The following is a 14,701-nucleotide window of genomic DNA, read 5'->3' as shown; positions in this document are numbered from 1 at the left end:
CCAGTTTTTCCCATCCTGCAACACCAAGAACCTCTTTGGAAAGTGGGGAGTAGCTGAAAGACCAACAATGGAGACCCCAAAACAGCAACAAAACAAAACAACTTTTTTTTAATTTTCTACTAGGTCACTATCAGCTCCAAAAGAGAAGCAATACCAATAGTCTTAAGTAAAAGAAAAAGAAAACCTTCAAAAGCACATCCATCATTCTGTCCTAAAGGAAGGGATAAGCAAACTCATTCAGGCCTCCCAGCCTGGCAAGAACACTACAGGGAACACGATGTGTGGAAGAAACGGTTAATAATTGTTCTCCTTGCCATTCATCCTAATATTTAAGGCTGTAACATATGGCAGCCCTAACTATAGCATATATTAAGGACTTACTGCATCCTAAGCACTGAGATGGACACGAGGCTGTCAGAGTGGACAAGTCCCTGTCCCACACCAGGCTAACAATCAGTGTGGTCTACTGGAGAGAGGCATGGGCTGGGGACTCAGAGAAACTGGGTACCTAATTTTAGCTCAGACACCTACTTGCTGTATCACCTTGCAGAAGTCATTTTTACTGCTCTGTGCTTCAGGATCCTCATCTGTAAAATGGGGATTAAATACCCATTCTCCCTCCTACTTAATCTGTGTGCACCATGTAGGATGGGAACTCTGTCTGACCTGATTACCTTGTATTCACTCCAGCACTGACTACAGTGCTTGGTGCATAGTAAGCACTTGACAAATAGCATCATCATTATTATCATCATCATTATTTCCCCATCTTCATTTTACAGATACATTTAAGAGCACTAGAGAGTTTAAAAGATGGACCAAAGATGATAATAATAATAATAGTACTTGTTAAGTGCTTACAATGTGCCAAGCACTGTTCTAAGCACTTGAGTAGATAAAAGTTAATCAGGTTAGACACAGTACCTGTCCCACATGGGGCTCATGTTCTTAATCCCTGTTTTATAGATGAGGTAACTGGGGCCCAGAGAAGTTAAGTTACTTGCCCAGGGCCATGTGGTGGAGCCAGGATTAGAACCCAGGTCCTTCTGACTCCCAGACCAATGTTCTATCCACTAAGTCATGCCTCTTCACTAAGATCACACAACAGGTCAGTAGTGGAGTCAGGACTGTGTCTCCTTGATGTCATGCTACCATTAGACACCTAATATTTCCTCTAGTAACTCATTATTGACACTTCCCCCATTCATTTAACCAACCTGATATTTCCTCTCTCAATTTTATTTACAGAGCACTGTACTTAGCACTTGGAAAATTACAATATAACAGAGTTAACAGGTACATTCCTTGCCCACAAGGAGTTTATAGTCTAGAGAAAGAGGTACACAAATATAAATTACCAATATGTACCTAAATGGTGTGGAACTGAGGATGGGGTGAATAAAGGGTGCATATGTTAGTGCAAAAGTGATGTGTAAGGGGATAAGAGAAGAGGAAAGAAGGGCTTAGTAGGGAAAGACCTCTTGGAGGAGATGGGATTTTAAGAAGACTGACAGTGGGGAGAGTGATTGCCTTTCAGATCTGAAGGGGGAGGGAGTTCCGGGCCAGGCCACGGGCAGGACATGGGTGAGGAGTCGGCGATGAGATAGATGAGATAATTCCTGAGGTAACAAATTCAAATTGGTAAGTGCCTACTATATCAATCAGTCATATTTATTGAGTGCTTACTTGTGTAGACCACTGTACTAAGTGCCTGGGCAACTACAATATGACAATATAACAGAGTTGGTAGATACATCTCCTGCCCACAGTGAGCTTGCTATAGAAGTATCATCTGCTGTGGGTGCTGAGGCCAGGCCAGGGAGGGAGAGATAGGCACTCATGTTCTTCTTAGTTAGGGCACATTTTTGAATATCTTAATATTTAAAGTAGGCATGCGGAACCTGATTAGATTTTTATATTTTTATTTCTCAGGTTAACTTGGTCTTTACACATTATCTACACAGCATTAACCAAGTTCAATAACGTAATTTTCTGTTGCTGAAAGGGAGGCTGCCTATATGCCTGGTGGGTATTTGGGGGCTATCCATCAAGTCTGAAGATGAATAATAATGATGTTATTTGTTAAGCGCTATGTGCAAAGCACTGTTCTAAGCACTGGGGGGGGATACAAGGTGATCAGGTTGTCCCACGTGGGGCTCACAGTCTTCATCCCCATTTTACAGATGAGGTAACTGAGGCACATAGAAGTTAATTGACTTGCCCAAAGTCACACAGCTGACAAGTGGCAGAGCCGGGATTAGAACCCATGACCTCTGATTCCAAGCCTGTGCTCTTTCCACTGAGCCATGCTGCAACATGAATCAAATCTGTCAGAGTGCAGATATGGCTAGCAATCCCTTCTTCATTGTGGGAAGATACAGAGTGACCTTTCTGCACTGTTGCGTTTATTACTCATAGTGCATAGCACTGTTTTGACTCTCCCTCTTTGGGTCACGACCTTCCAGAAGACTTTACTCCAAGACAGGCACACCAGTTCTGAATGTTCTGCAGTGGCTGTTTCCCTTCTTCCCTGTAATTTTTTTTAAAATGGCATTCGTTACGAGTTTACTATGAGCCAGACACTGGACTAAGTGCAGGGGTAGACACAAGATAATGGAGTTGGACACAGTCCCTGTCCCACATTGGGCTCACAGCCTTAATCCCCATTTTACAGATGAGGTAACTGAGGCAAAGAGAAATCATAAGACCCATCCAAAATCACAGAGCAGACAAGTGGTAAAGGCAGGATTAGAACCCAGGGCCTCTGACTCCCAGGCCCATGCTCTTTCATTCATTCATATTTATTGAGACCTTGAAGGACACTCACTGTTAGGGGGTGGGAGGCAGAGGAGGAGCCCATGAAGGAGACTGAGAATAAATGACCAGAGAGATGAGGAGAACAAGAAGAGGACAGTCTGTGATGCCAAGACTGGATAATATTTCCAGGAGCATGGGCATGTTTGAAAGCAGTGGGGAAGAAGCCACTGGAGAGGGAACAGTGGAAGATGGCTGGTAGGGAGAGAAGGAGGGACAGGGCGAGAAGTTTGATAAGGTGTGAAGGAAAGGGGTCGGATGCACAGGTGGAGGGGGTGGCCTTTGAGAGGAAGCAGGAGATCACCTCCAGAGATACTGCTGGGAAGGATGAGAAGGTTGAAGAGGGGTCGGAGGCCATGCTGCCTCCTGTGACTGCATTTGAGATTTTGCTTTATTCATCATCATCATCAATCGTATTTATTGAGCGCTTACTATGTGCAGAGCACTGTACTAAGCGCTTGGGAAGTATAGTGTTTTCTCCATACAGCTTATCTATGGTGGCCCTGATTTCACCTCACCCTAGGCAGTTATTTAACCATCTATTCTACTCACAGTTCCCACCTAGAAAAGGTGTGCTATGATGAACTTGGAAGCCAGTGGCCTGCCTGAGCTGAAGAACTTCATTCTTTCTCATCCACAATTACAGCCTTATAGATTTGTTCCTTGGTTAGAGTCTATGTTCCCAAATGTTAGCGCTAGATTTGTTGTAAACATCAACTTTATCTCCTTCTCTATTGATTCCTAACTGTTTTAAAATCTTGCACATGCTCTTGGTATCAATTTCAGTTCCCTTACCAGGCTTCTCTACAAAATGCCTTCCTCCTGAATGACTGCATTTCACTTAAGTAGTCTTTCAGGTCAGGAGATTTAGCTACAAATTGCCGATACATTCCTAGTTTATGCACTGTCATCTTGGTTTCTAATGCTGTGTCTTCAAAACAACAGCAAGGTTTATTCTGATTCATTTCAATTGCCTATTCATTGTTCTGCTTAAACAGTCCTGTTCTCCAGGTTGATTGAATTTCATCAGCTAAAACCCTTCGACTGTTACATCCCATTGGCCCGAGGTGCTACTTATATTGCTTGTAGTTCCACCCTGTCAAATCATGCCACTTGCACCAGTTTTCACAGTACAAAACTGAATCTTGGTAAAAAGGTATCGGCTTCATTGTTGCTTCACCTCAAATTCTCATTTTACTTCGCAAGGTAATTACTTTGTCTTGGTGATGAGCTACTCTTACATTCAAGGGCTACCAGAGCCCAATTAGCTGGCTATAGCTTTACTCATTTCAAATGGACAGGGAAATAACATCCTTAAGGATGTAATGTTGGATTTTGGGATGGCTTGAGGTTGAGATAAAGATGAAAGGTGAAAGAAGATGGCACTGAAGAGGAGGAAAAGACGGGGAGGATGAGAAGGAGAAGGAAGAATAGATGAAGAAAAAAGGAGGCAGGGGGGAAGAAATGATGAGAAAAATGAGGGGAAAGAGGAGGAAGGGGTGGAAAAAGAAGAGAAAAGAAAGCTGAAGAAGATGATGGTCTTGAAGAATTGGTGAGGAACCAGATTTTCTTGCTCTAATGGAAGTTTTGCAAACAATTTGAATTAGAATTAGAAGTTTCCTTACCCTTGAAAGGTAAAGGAAGAATCAGATATTGCCTGTTCTTCACCCTTCACACCTTTGGGAAGCAATATAGCTTAGTGGAAAGAGCACAAGCCCAGGAGTCAGAGAACCTGGGTTCTAATCCCGATTTACCATGTGTCTGCTGTGTGACCTTGGGCAAGTCTCAATTTCTCTGTGCCTCCATTTTCTCATCTGTAAAACGGAGATTAAATCCTACTCCCTCCTTCTTAGACTGTGAGCTCCACGTAGGGCAGGGAGTGTGTCCAATCTAATTTTCTTGTACCCTCCCCGGTGCTTAGAACAGTGCTTGACACATGTAAGCACTTAACAAGTACCATAATTATAGTCCCATAATCCCAGCTCCACCATATGTCTGCTGTGTGACCTTGGGCAAGTCACTTAACTTCTCTGAGCCTCAGTTACCTCATCTGTAAAATGAGGATTAAGACTGTGAGCCCCACATGGGACAACCTGATCACCTTGTATTCCCCCCAGTGATTAGAACAATTTTCACACAGAGTAAGTGCTTAACAAATACCATCATTATTATTATTATTATAATTATTATTTAATCCTCCCAGCCTTAAATTGTCAAGTTACACAGGGCCATTTTAAGTTAGACATCCTATGGCTGTATTTAGTGGGTGTCTTATTCACAATTCACCTACATGCCATTAACCTGAATTAACAGTCAAGTTCATGGCATGGATAGTAGACAATCAGGGACAGAAATGTCTCAGGACTCATACCAATTTACTAGCCCTAGTCTTGACTTCCCCTCTCAGAGTCACATCTGGAGAGTTTCCAATACTCTACCAGTCTCAGCTGCAGGAGGGAGAGTCAAGCAGAGGCCTACCCTTTCCATTCCTAGCTTGGCCAGTGGCTAGCCAGTGGAAGGCAATCTGCTACAAGTCAAAACTCACTTGTGCTGGGCAGCAGAGGCATGGGAGAGGGTTGAGAGTGGAGACAAGTCAAGTGCAGAGACTTAAGTTTACTGCGTGGAAGGAGGCAAATACTTCTGTATTTTTACCAAGAAAACTCTATGTATACAATACCAGAATGATTGCAGAAGGAGGTGGGGCATTTTGGAAGAAAAGTGTCCATGGTGTCATTATGAGTCAACAGCATCAACGACAAGACAAGTCTTGACATGGATCCTCACTTTATCCCTACTTCTTCTTTCTCCACATCTCCTCCTGTCTTTTTCAACCCCAACCTCTCTCCCAGCCTTTGTCTTGGAATCTCTAACATTAACCACCCTGAGCTCAATTGAACAGAATTCAAAATAGCATAATCCTACTCATGAGAAATAATCAAATAATGGCAACCTACACATTCAAATCTTAGTTTGAGATGAGGATACCGCAAACTCCCAGTTTCCTGGGGCTTTATTTCTCTAGAAATCCCTTCTCTCCAAAAGAGAACTCCATAGTCGCTGCTCTGTTTGATCCTGTTCCTTGCTTCTGGTGAAATTATTTCCCCAAGTCTAATGAACTGTGTCTTCATTTTCTTGACAATGAAATACACTATGGTACAGAAAGTGAAATATAGTGTTCTGCACACAGTAAGTGCTCAATAAAACCCTGATTGATTGACTGATAGAAATGTTCCAGGGATGAGCAGACGGGTTCTTCAAGGGGCCATGACTTCTTAGCCCTTGTGGTTTCCTACAAAGCCACTCAGGGGTAAATTACTCCATGGTCCTATGGAAAATTCATTATTCTAGAATCGGCTTTATCCCAGCCCAATTCAGATGAAAGGAATGTCCCTTTTCCTACTTGTTCTGGTCACTCTAAATTATACAAAGGAGTCCAGATGAGGCAAAAATTCAGCATGACAACACAAGGTATGGCCATTTTATGTGCATAATGCAGCCAGAACTGTGGGTTCCACACTGGTCTTTTCAGGTCTTAAACGTGAACTTCTCTGTCAGTGATGATTTCTTAAAATAGAAAGGAAAAAAATCTCTCTCTCTCTCTCTCTCTCTCACACACACACACACACACACACGTTGAATTGGATACATTTCCAATTCCCTCTTCCTTCCCATTCCTCAACTCAAGCACATCATAAAGCCTCATTTTGACTACTGGATTAAATATGATTAATGTAGGCTGAAGCTTCTCCCTCTGTCTAGAACAACAGATCCATCAGCATTACAAGGGACAGGGTGGTTTGTTTTAGATCCTTCTAGAGGGAGTTTAAATATTAGATTCTCTTCACTATTTGACTGATCTTTTAAGTGATTCTGGGATTCTGTCACTTAAAACACAATAAATCTTTAAAGACTGGTGAAAACTCATGTAAAGGCAATATATCTCCACTGGGAAATATTAGAGAAATAGGTAGCATGCCACAATCCAGATGCAGGCTGCCGAAATTACTTTAGCTGAAAACAGACAGCAAGACATCATCCTATGCTTGGGACCCTTCCTCTTCCGACTTGATAACTATGTGAATGGGGTGACGGGGAGATGCATGTTTAAATCTCCTGGCATTCTGAGCTGTCCAAGCTACATGTCTTAGAATGCTGGAAGACTGATCTGGAGCATGAACTGAACATTCTATGGGACAGAAGTGAATTTTTTTTATGGTATTTGTTAAGTGCTTACTATGTGCCAGGCACTGAACTAAGTGCTGGGGTGGAAACAAGCAAATCGGGCTGGACATAGTCCCTGTCCCATGTATAAGCCAACACCTAATTATCTTGTATCTACCCAGTACTTAGTACAGTGCTTAGCATTGTTATTCTTAGTGTTGTTATTATACTCTGACATTCACTAGGGAGAGTACTTTGCACACAGTAAGCGCTCAATAAATACTACTGATTGATAAGCAGACCAGTTGAGCTGAGACAGTTCCAAATTTATCAATCAATTATATTTACTGAGCACTTAATAATAATGATGATGGCATTTATTAAGTGCTTACTATGTGCAAAGCACTGTTCTAAGCACTGGGGAGGTTACAAGGTGATCAGGTTGTCCCACGGGGGGCTCACAGTCTTAATCCCCATTTTACAGATGAGGTAACTGAGGCACAGAGAAGTTAAGTGACTTGCCCAACATCACACAGTTGACAATTGGCAGAGCCCGGATTTGAACCCATGACCTCTGACTCCAAAGCCTGTGATCTTTCCACTGAGCCACGCCCTTGAGAAAGTACTCCGGGACATTTGCTAATTTTGGTGACTAGACAGTATATGAACCTAATACTCTCCCACATAAATGCATTATATGGTCATTTCCAGTTTCATAGAAACAAAGGTAAGAATTCGGTAAACCTCATTTGAATGCCTGCCCACTTGTTTACCAAAGAACATAAAAGCAGAATGGAATGATTTTGAAATCACCTCTAGCTTTCCCACATTAGGAAGTGTTGTCTAAAAGAGACACGATGGAGATTTTACTTCAGGATCACATTCATTCAAATCCCTTTTTCTGGCAAATCGTATTTGCAAATTGAACAAAGGATGAGAGGGGTGGGTTTGACTGGAAATTGCCACTGAATTTAATGAAAAACACCTTAGCCACTCACACAATAAAATAAACACCCTACATCTTTTGTTAAATTTATAGCTGTCATGTACCTAGAAAGAAAAACTTCAAGAGGAAATGTAGTTTCAAATGTACAGTTCCAAATGAGATCATGCAAGACCATGGGTAAACTCCTTGTAGGTAGGAACACGTCTACCAAATATGTTATATTGTACTCCCCCTAAGAACTTAGTATAGTGCTCTGCACACAGTAAGCTGATGGACTGATTGATTTATTTTCAACCCAAAAACAGAGAGGAAGTCAAAACCATGCAAGGACCCCTTCTTGGCTAAGGAGGATTCACAAGGCTCTAACTTGTTGAAGAAAATATCATTTCAGGAAGCCTCATTATCCCTTTCCCCTTAAGACAGGATTCCTTGTTGGGTGAAAAGGATTTCATGATCAAATAAAGGTATGAGGTGGGTTGTGTTTCCTGTGGAGCCTGCTATGAGTGGAAAGTCTGAAGGAGATTCTTCACTTGGCATGGGGGAGAGTTGGTCTGGGAATCAGAAGAGCTGGGTTCTAGTACCTGCTTTCCTGCTGGAGCTGGCAATCAGTGGTTCAGGTTTCTGAAACAAGAACCACTTAAAGCATTTCATAAGGTGGACAGGCCTAGCAAGGATCCTGAAAAACAGTTGGCTAATATCAATCAAACAATGACATTCTTTCAGTGTTTACTATGTGCTGAGCACTGTTCAAAGCACTTGGGAGAGTACAATACAGCAGTTACATTCCCTGCCCATAATGAGCTTGCAGAGGTAGAGACAGACATTAATATGAATTACTAATTCATACTAATTCATACTAATATTAATAAGTACTGTGGGATGAATATCAAATGTCCAAACATCACAGACCCAAGAAGGGAGACCAAGATGGAGAAAAAAAGAGTTTAATCAAGGAAGGCCTCTTGGAGTAGATGTGATCTTAATAATGCTTTGAAGGTGGGGAGAGTGGTGGTCTGGCATATATGGAGGGGGAAAGAGTTCTAGGCTATGGGGAGGGCGTGGGAAAGGGGTTGGTAGTGAGATAGATGAGAATCGGCCACAGTGAGTAAACTGGCACTAGAGGAGTGGAATGTGTGGGCTGGGCTGTAGTAGATTAGTGAGGTGAGGTAGGATGGGGCTAGCTAACAGTGCTTTAAAGTCGATGCTAAGGAGTTTCTATTGGTATGGAGGTGGGTGGGTAGCCATTGGAGGTTCTTGAGGAGTGGGGAGTCATGGACTGAGCATTTTTGTTGATGATATGGATGGCATAGACAACAGTGGCTATCATTTCTATGCAGATGATTTCCATATCTCCCTCTCCAGCCCAGTCCTTTCTCTTTTCCTGCAATCTTGTATTTCCTCCTGCCTTCAGGACATCTCAACTTGGATGTCACCCTGCCACTTCAAAATTAACACATCTAAAATGGAACTACTCATTCTAAACCCTATCCACTTCCTGACTTTCCCATTGCTTAGACAATACTCCTATACTTCCTGTTTCACAAACCTACATTGTCCTAGAATCATTTTGCTCTTTCAACTCACATATTCAGTCAGTCACCAAATCCTGCCAGCTCTACCTTCACAAAATCTTGAGAGTGTGCTCCTTCTTTGCCATCTAAACTCTTACCAAGCTGGCCAGCTACTTACCATAGCCTATCTTGACTACTCTATCAGCCTCCTCCCTGATCAATCAATCCAAGGGAGTAATTGAGCACTTACTGTGTGCAGACCATCATACAATGAGTTGATCTTTGCTCACAAAGAGTTTAAATCTAGCTGGGGAGAAAGATATTAAAATAAATGGAGAAATAGAGTGTAAGGATAGGTACATAAATGCTGTAGAGGAGGAAGGGTGTGTTGGAGGGTGGTATATCACTTATTATCAAAGTGCTTAGAGGGTTCACTACACAGGTGACACAAAAGGGAGTGGATATAGGGTCAAGAGATGGAAGATAGAAATAACATGCATACATAACCTAACATCCCAAAAAACCCAAAGTGTTTGTAGCTGGGAATTGTATTTATGCTAAGTCTTTTTGTCCTTGCAAATGTGGGCATGACAGTGGAGTAAAGAGTGTATTCCTTTCAAGCTCTTATGGAAAAATATTTATATTGAAAATAGCCTCAATTTCTGAACATGCACAGTATGGTAAAATGTGTTGGTGGACTTTTTGAACATTACATAGGAAATTGCAAAGCATCAATAAAATGATAAATAGTAGCACTCTCATCATAGCAAACTACAAAAACTTGGGCTCAGACGTCATAAACCATCATGCCTGTTCACTGCTCCCTCAGAGCTTTACTACTTTTTCAAAACCTCAGGGAGGGAGGTCAGCCTCTTCAGTAACCTCCCTGCCTCCTGTTTCTCACCACTCCAGTCCATACTTAACTTTGCTGCCTGGATCATTTCTTGACAAAAATATTGCTGCCTGGATCATTTTTTGACAAAAACATTCAGTCCACTTCTCGCCACTGCCCAAAACCCACCCATGGCTGCCCGTCCGTCTCTGCGTCAAACAAAATCCTTACATCAGGATTTAAAGCACTTAATCATTTTACCCCTTCTACCTTACCTCTCTGCTCTCCTATAACAACCCAGCCCACATATTTTGCTCCTCTAATGCCAACCTGCTCACTATACCTCCAATCTCATGTATCTCAACCCTGACCTCTCCCCCCAACATTTCCTCTGGTCTTGAACACCCTCCCTCTTCATATCTAAGAGACCATCCCTGTCTCCACTTTCAAAGCTTTATTAAAAGCCTTCCCCAACTAAGCCCTCATTTCCTTTTACAACATTCCTGTGTCACCCTTGCACTCACTTTGCATGGCTTATTCACTCCCTCCCACAGCCCTAGAGCACTTATGTCACTATCTGTAATTTATTTATTTGCATTAATGTCTTGTTTCCCTGCTCCATACAGTAAGCTCACTGTGGGCAGGGAACATTTCTACCAACTCTGTTATATTGTACTCTCTCAAGTGCTAAGTGCAGTGCTCTGCACTGTACGATGGATGGATTGACTGAAAACCATCTCAGATTTACTCTGCTTGGCCATTTGATCTCTGTTCTTTTGTTTATTCATTTCTAGGATTTGGGCTTTGGGCAGTGTGAGAAGCAGCATGGCCAGGTGGAAAGAGCTTGGGCCTGGGAGTCAGTGAACTCAATAATAATAATAATAATAAAGTATGTGAAGTGCTTACCATGTAAGCACTGTTCTAAGAACTTGGGCATGTACAAGGTATTCAGGTAATGAGGCTCACAGTTCAAGTAGGAGGGAGAACAGGTATTTCAGCCCCATTTTGCATTTGGGGAAACTGAGGGACAGAGAAGTTAGGTGAGTTGCCCAAAGTCACACAGCAGGCATATGATTGAGCAAGGATTAGAAGCCAGGTCCTCTGACTTCCATGGGGCAGGGTTTTTCCATTAGGTCATCATGACCTGGGTTCTAAACCCTGTGGTCTACTGGGTAAACATAGGCAAGTCACTTAATTTCTCTGTGCTTCAGATCACGCATCTGTAAAATGAAGATTAAACCCTACTCTCTCTTACTTGGACTGTGAGCTCATATGGGACAGGGACTGTGTCCAAACTGATTATCTTATACTTACCCTAGAGCTGGACAGGTAGTGCATGCTTAACAAATACAATAATGATAACAATAATAGTTATTATTATTATTATTATAGCAATTATTGGACAGTAGATTTTCAGCAGTGTCCAACAATGCAGTACTTAGGAGCTGGGAGCATAAACATAGAATTCACAGTTCCTGGGTGATGGCAAAATGATTGCAAAACACCCTGCTGTACAAAGTGTGGTAGAAATGTCCATTAGTAAGAAGAACATTTCTAATAATAACAATAGTTTAAAGTAGCCTCAATTAATCAGTTTTCCGGCTTGGGAGTACCCATAATAATCTCAATGCAAACAGAGAGCTGTGAATTATTCACAGATAATGACCTGTGAAGTGTGTAAACAATGGAGTAATTTGGTTTCTGGGGTAGAGAATGGAGAATGAAGGCCAGTTTACCCACCATTGGAGGTGTAAGTACATTTCATTAAAAGATACTGTTTTTGAACAGGCCTCCTACTATGTCTGAACCTATGAGCTGAAGGATGGCTTCATATAAGATGCATTGGAAGTTTAGTTGTTGGTTCAAAGGAAAGACCGAGAACAAGCTGGCTGCTTTCCATGATTAGAAGCAGCATGGTTTAGTGGATAAAGTATTGGCCTGGGAATCAGAAGGACCTGGGTTTTAATCCCGGCCCTGCCACTTCTCTGCTGTGTGACCTTGGGCAAGTCATTTTTCTTCTCTGGGCCCTAGTTACTTCATCTGTAAAAAAACGGGGCTTAAGACTATGAGGCCCAGGTGGGACAGGGACTGTGTCCAACCTGATAACCTTGTATTTACTCCAGTGCTTAGAACAAAGCTTGGCACATAGTAAGCACTTAAAAAGTACCATAATAATAATAATTATTATTTACATAAAATAGGCCACCCCTGGTGCCATTCAAGGCCATTCATCAGCTGGACATCTGCGGAGATACAGGGGAGGCTTCTTGTCAGAATTTCTTCTGTTCCCTCCCAGGTAAGTCTAGACTAGGACTTCTCTTATTCTGAAGTGAATTCCACTTAAGGCAGTCAGGTTCTATGAAAGTAGCTATTGTGATACACCAAGAATCAGTATGCTGAGTGTCTGTTGGGGTCAGATTCAGGATCTGAGAAGCAACAGAGTAGGTCAGAGCAAGTCAAGAGAGCCCAGCTGACTCCAGCTTGTTTTGTGAGTTTGAGCATCATTTTCCTCATCTGTCAAATAGGGATAAGATAACCACTCTCCTTACCTCTTAGTTTGTGAACTCCATGTGAGACAGGGACTGTGCTTGATCTGATTCTCTTTTATCTACCTACTAGTATTAAGCCAATTACTACTATTACTACTGCTACTACTACTACAGAAACAGTGTGGCTCAGTGGAAAGAGCACAGGCTTTGGAGTCAGAGGTCATGGGTTCGAATCCCTGCTCTGCCACATGTCTGCTGTGTGACCTTGGGCAAGTCACTTAACTTCTCTGAGCCTCAGTTACCTCATCTGTAAAATGGGGATAAACAACTGTGAGCCCCATGTGGGACAACCTGATCACCTTGTATCCCCCCAGTGCTTAGAACAGTGCTTTGCACATAGTAAGTGCTTAACAAATGCCATTATTATTATTATTATTATTATTATTATTATTATTACCACTACTGACAATGATAATAATAATGATTGGGTTAAGTGCTTACTAGAGAAGCAGTGTGGCTCAGTGGAAAGAGCACGGGCTTGGAAGTCAGAAGTCATAGGTTCAAATTCCGGCTCCCCGGCTTGTCAGCTGTGTGACTTTGGGCAAGTAACTTAACTTCTCTGTGCCTCAGTTACCTCATCTGCAAAATGGGGATTAAGATTGTGAGGTCCACATGGGACAACCTGATCACCTTGTAACCACTCCAGTGCTTAGAACAGTGCTTTGCACATAGTAAGCGCTTAACAAATACCAAAATTATTATTATTAAAATTATTACTATGTGCCACTCCCTGTAGGAAGCCCTGGGACTCACAGACTAAGAGCAAGGGAAAATAAGTATCTTATTACCATTTTACAGATGAGGAAACTGGGGCCCAGAGAAGTTAAGTGACTCTCCTAAGGCCACACAGCAGGTAAATGGCAGAGCGGGATTCTGTAGAACTCAGGCCTCCTGACTGTCAGGCCATTGCTCTTTCCACTGCTCCTCAAATTGCTTGGGGCATAATAATCCCAGCTCTGCCACCTGTCTGCTGTGTGGCCTTGGGCAAGTCACTTAACTTCTCTGAGCCTCAGTTACCTCATCTGTAAAATGAGGATTAAGACTGTGAGCCCCATGTGGGACAACCTGATCACCTTGTATTCCTCCAGCACTTAGAACAGTGCTTTGCACATAGTAAGTGCTTAACAAATGCTATTATTATTATTATTATTATTATAAATAAGCACTTGTCAAATACAGCAACAACAGTAATGAAAGTTCCCACGTGAAAAGGACTGAAATCCAAAACTTTACCTGACAGGGGCTCCTCGGGACTGAGCGGGTTTCAACATGACCGTGATGGTGGTATCCGTTTCATTAAGTGGAGCATCTGTGTCATATTCAGCCATCGAAGGTGCTGTGCAGAAGACAGACAGCAAAATAATCACCCACATCACGTACTGGTGGGACACATACTCATTCATTTAATTCATTCATTTACTGAGCGCTTTCTAAGCACTTGGAAAGTACAATACAGCAATAAAGAGAGACAATCCCTGCCCACAACAGGTTCACAGTCTAGAGGGGCCCATGGCCTGGGGGAAGCTACACGATCAATCAATTGTATTTTTGGAGTACTTACTGTGTGTAGAGTAAGTACTAAGTGCCTGGAAGAGTGTACTCTATCAGAATATTACTGTGTGTTCCGCACACTTTAAGGACTCAATAAATACAACTGATGGATAACGGAATCTGTAGACACATTACACAATTAACTTACAATCTATTGACTAGGGATGGAACTCAGAGAATGCCTAAGTCCCAGGGCTGAGAATAGCCTGGACCAGAACAGTGGAAAGATGGATTCTGTTCCTTCAAGACAGAGAAGGCAACATACTCTCAGAGAAGATTTTATCAAGGGTAAAAGCTAGTTTACCCATCACAACCCTGCTAAAAATTGGTTCCAGTT

General features: G+C 42.2%; 1 protein-coding gene and 1 non-coding gene across 6 annotated transcripts in view; one reads left to right on the top strand and one right to left on the bottom strand.

The window, feature by feature from the left end:
* PTPRT (protein tyrosine phosphatase receptor type T) overlaps positions 1-14,701 on the bottom strand; it is a 700,314-nt gene that overhangs the window by 211,764 nt on the left and 473,849 nt on the right. For all 5 annotated transcript variants that reach the window (XM_038750174.1, XM_038750176.1, XM_038750173.1 and 2 more), the window contains exon 10: positions 14,047-14,149. In XM_038750174.1, the coding sequence (XP_038606102.1) occupies positions 14,047-14,149 (103 nt within the window). The remainder of the gene's footprint in view (positions 1-14,046; positions 14,150-14,701) is intronic.
* On the top strand, positions 5,212-5,349 carry LOC119931962. Its single transcript, XR_005452255.1, has one exon. It is a non-coding gene; the product is annotated as a small nucleolar RNA SNORA7 (small nucleolar RNA).

This window comes from Tachyglossus aculeatus, chromosome 8, assembly GCF_015852505.1.
Source record: "Tachyglossus aculeatus isolate mTacAcu1 chromosome 8, mTacAcu1.pri, whole genome shotgun sequence".
Taxonomy (NCBI): domain Eukaryota; kingdom Metazoa; phylum Chordata; class Mammalia; order Monotremata; family Tachyglossidae; genus Tachyglossus; species Tachyglossus aculeatus.
The sequence above is the reverse complement of the archived record's forward strand: the minus strand, read 5'-3'. Positions and strand labels throughout refer to the sequence as shown.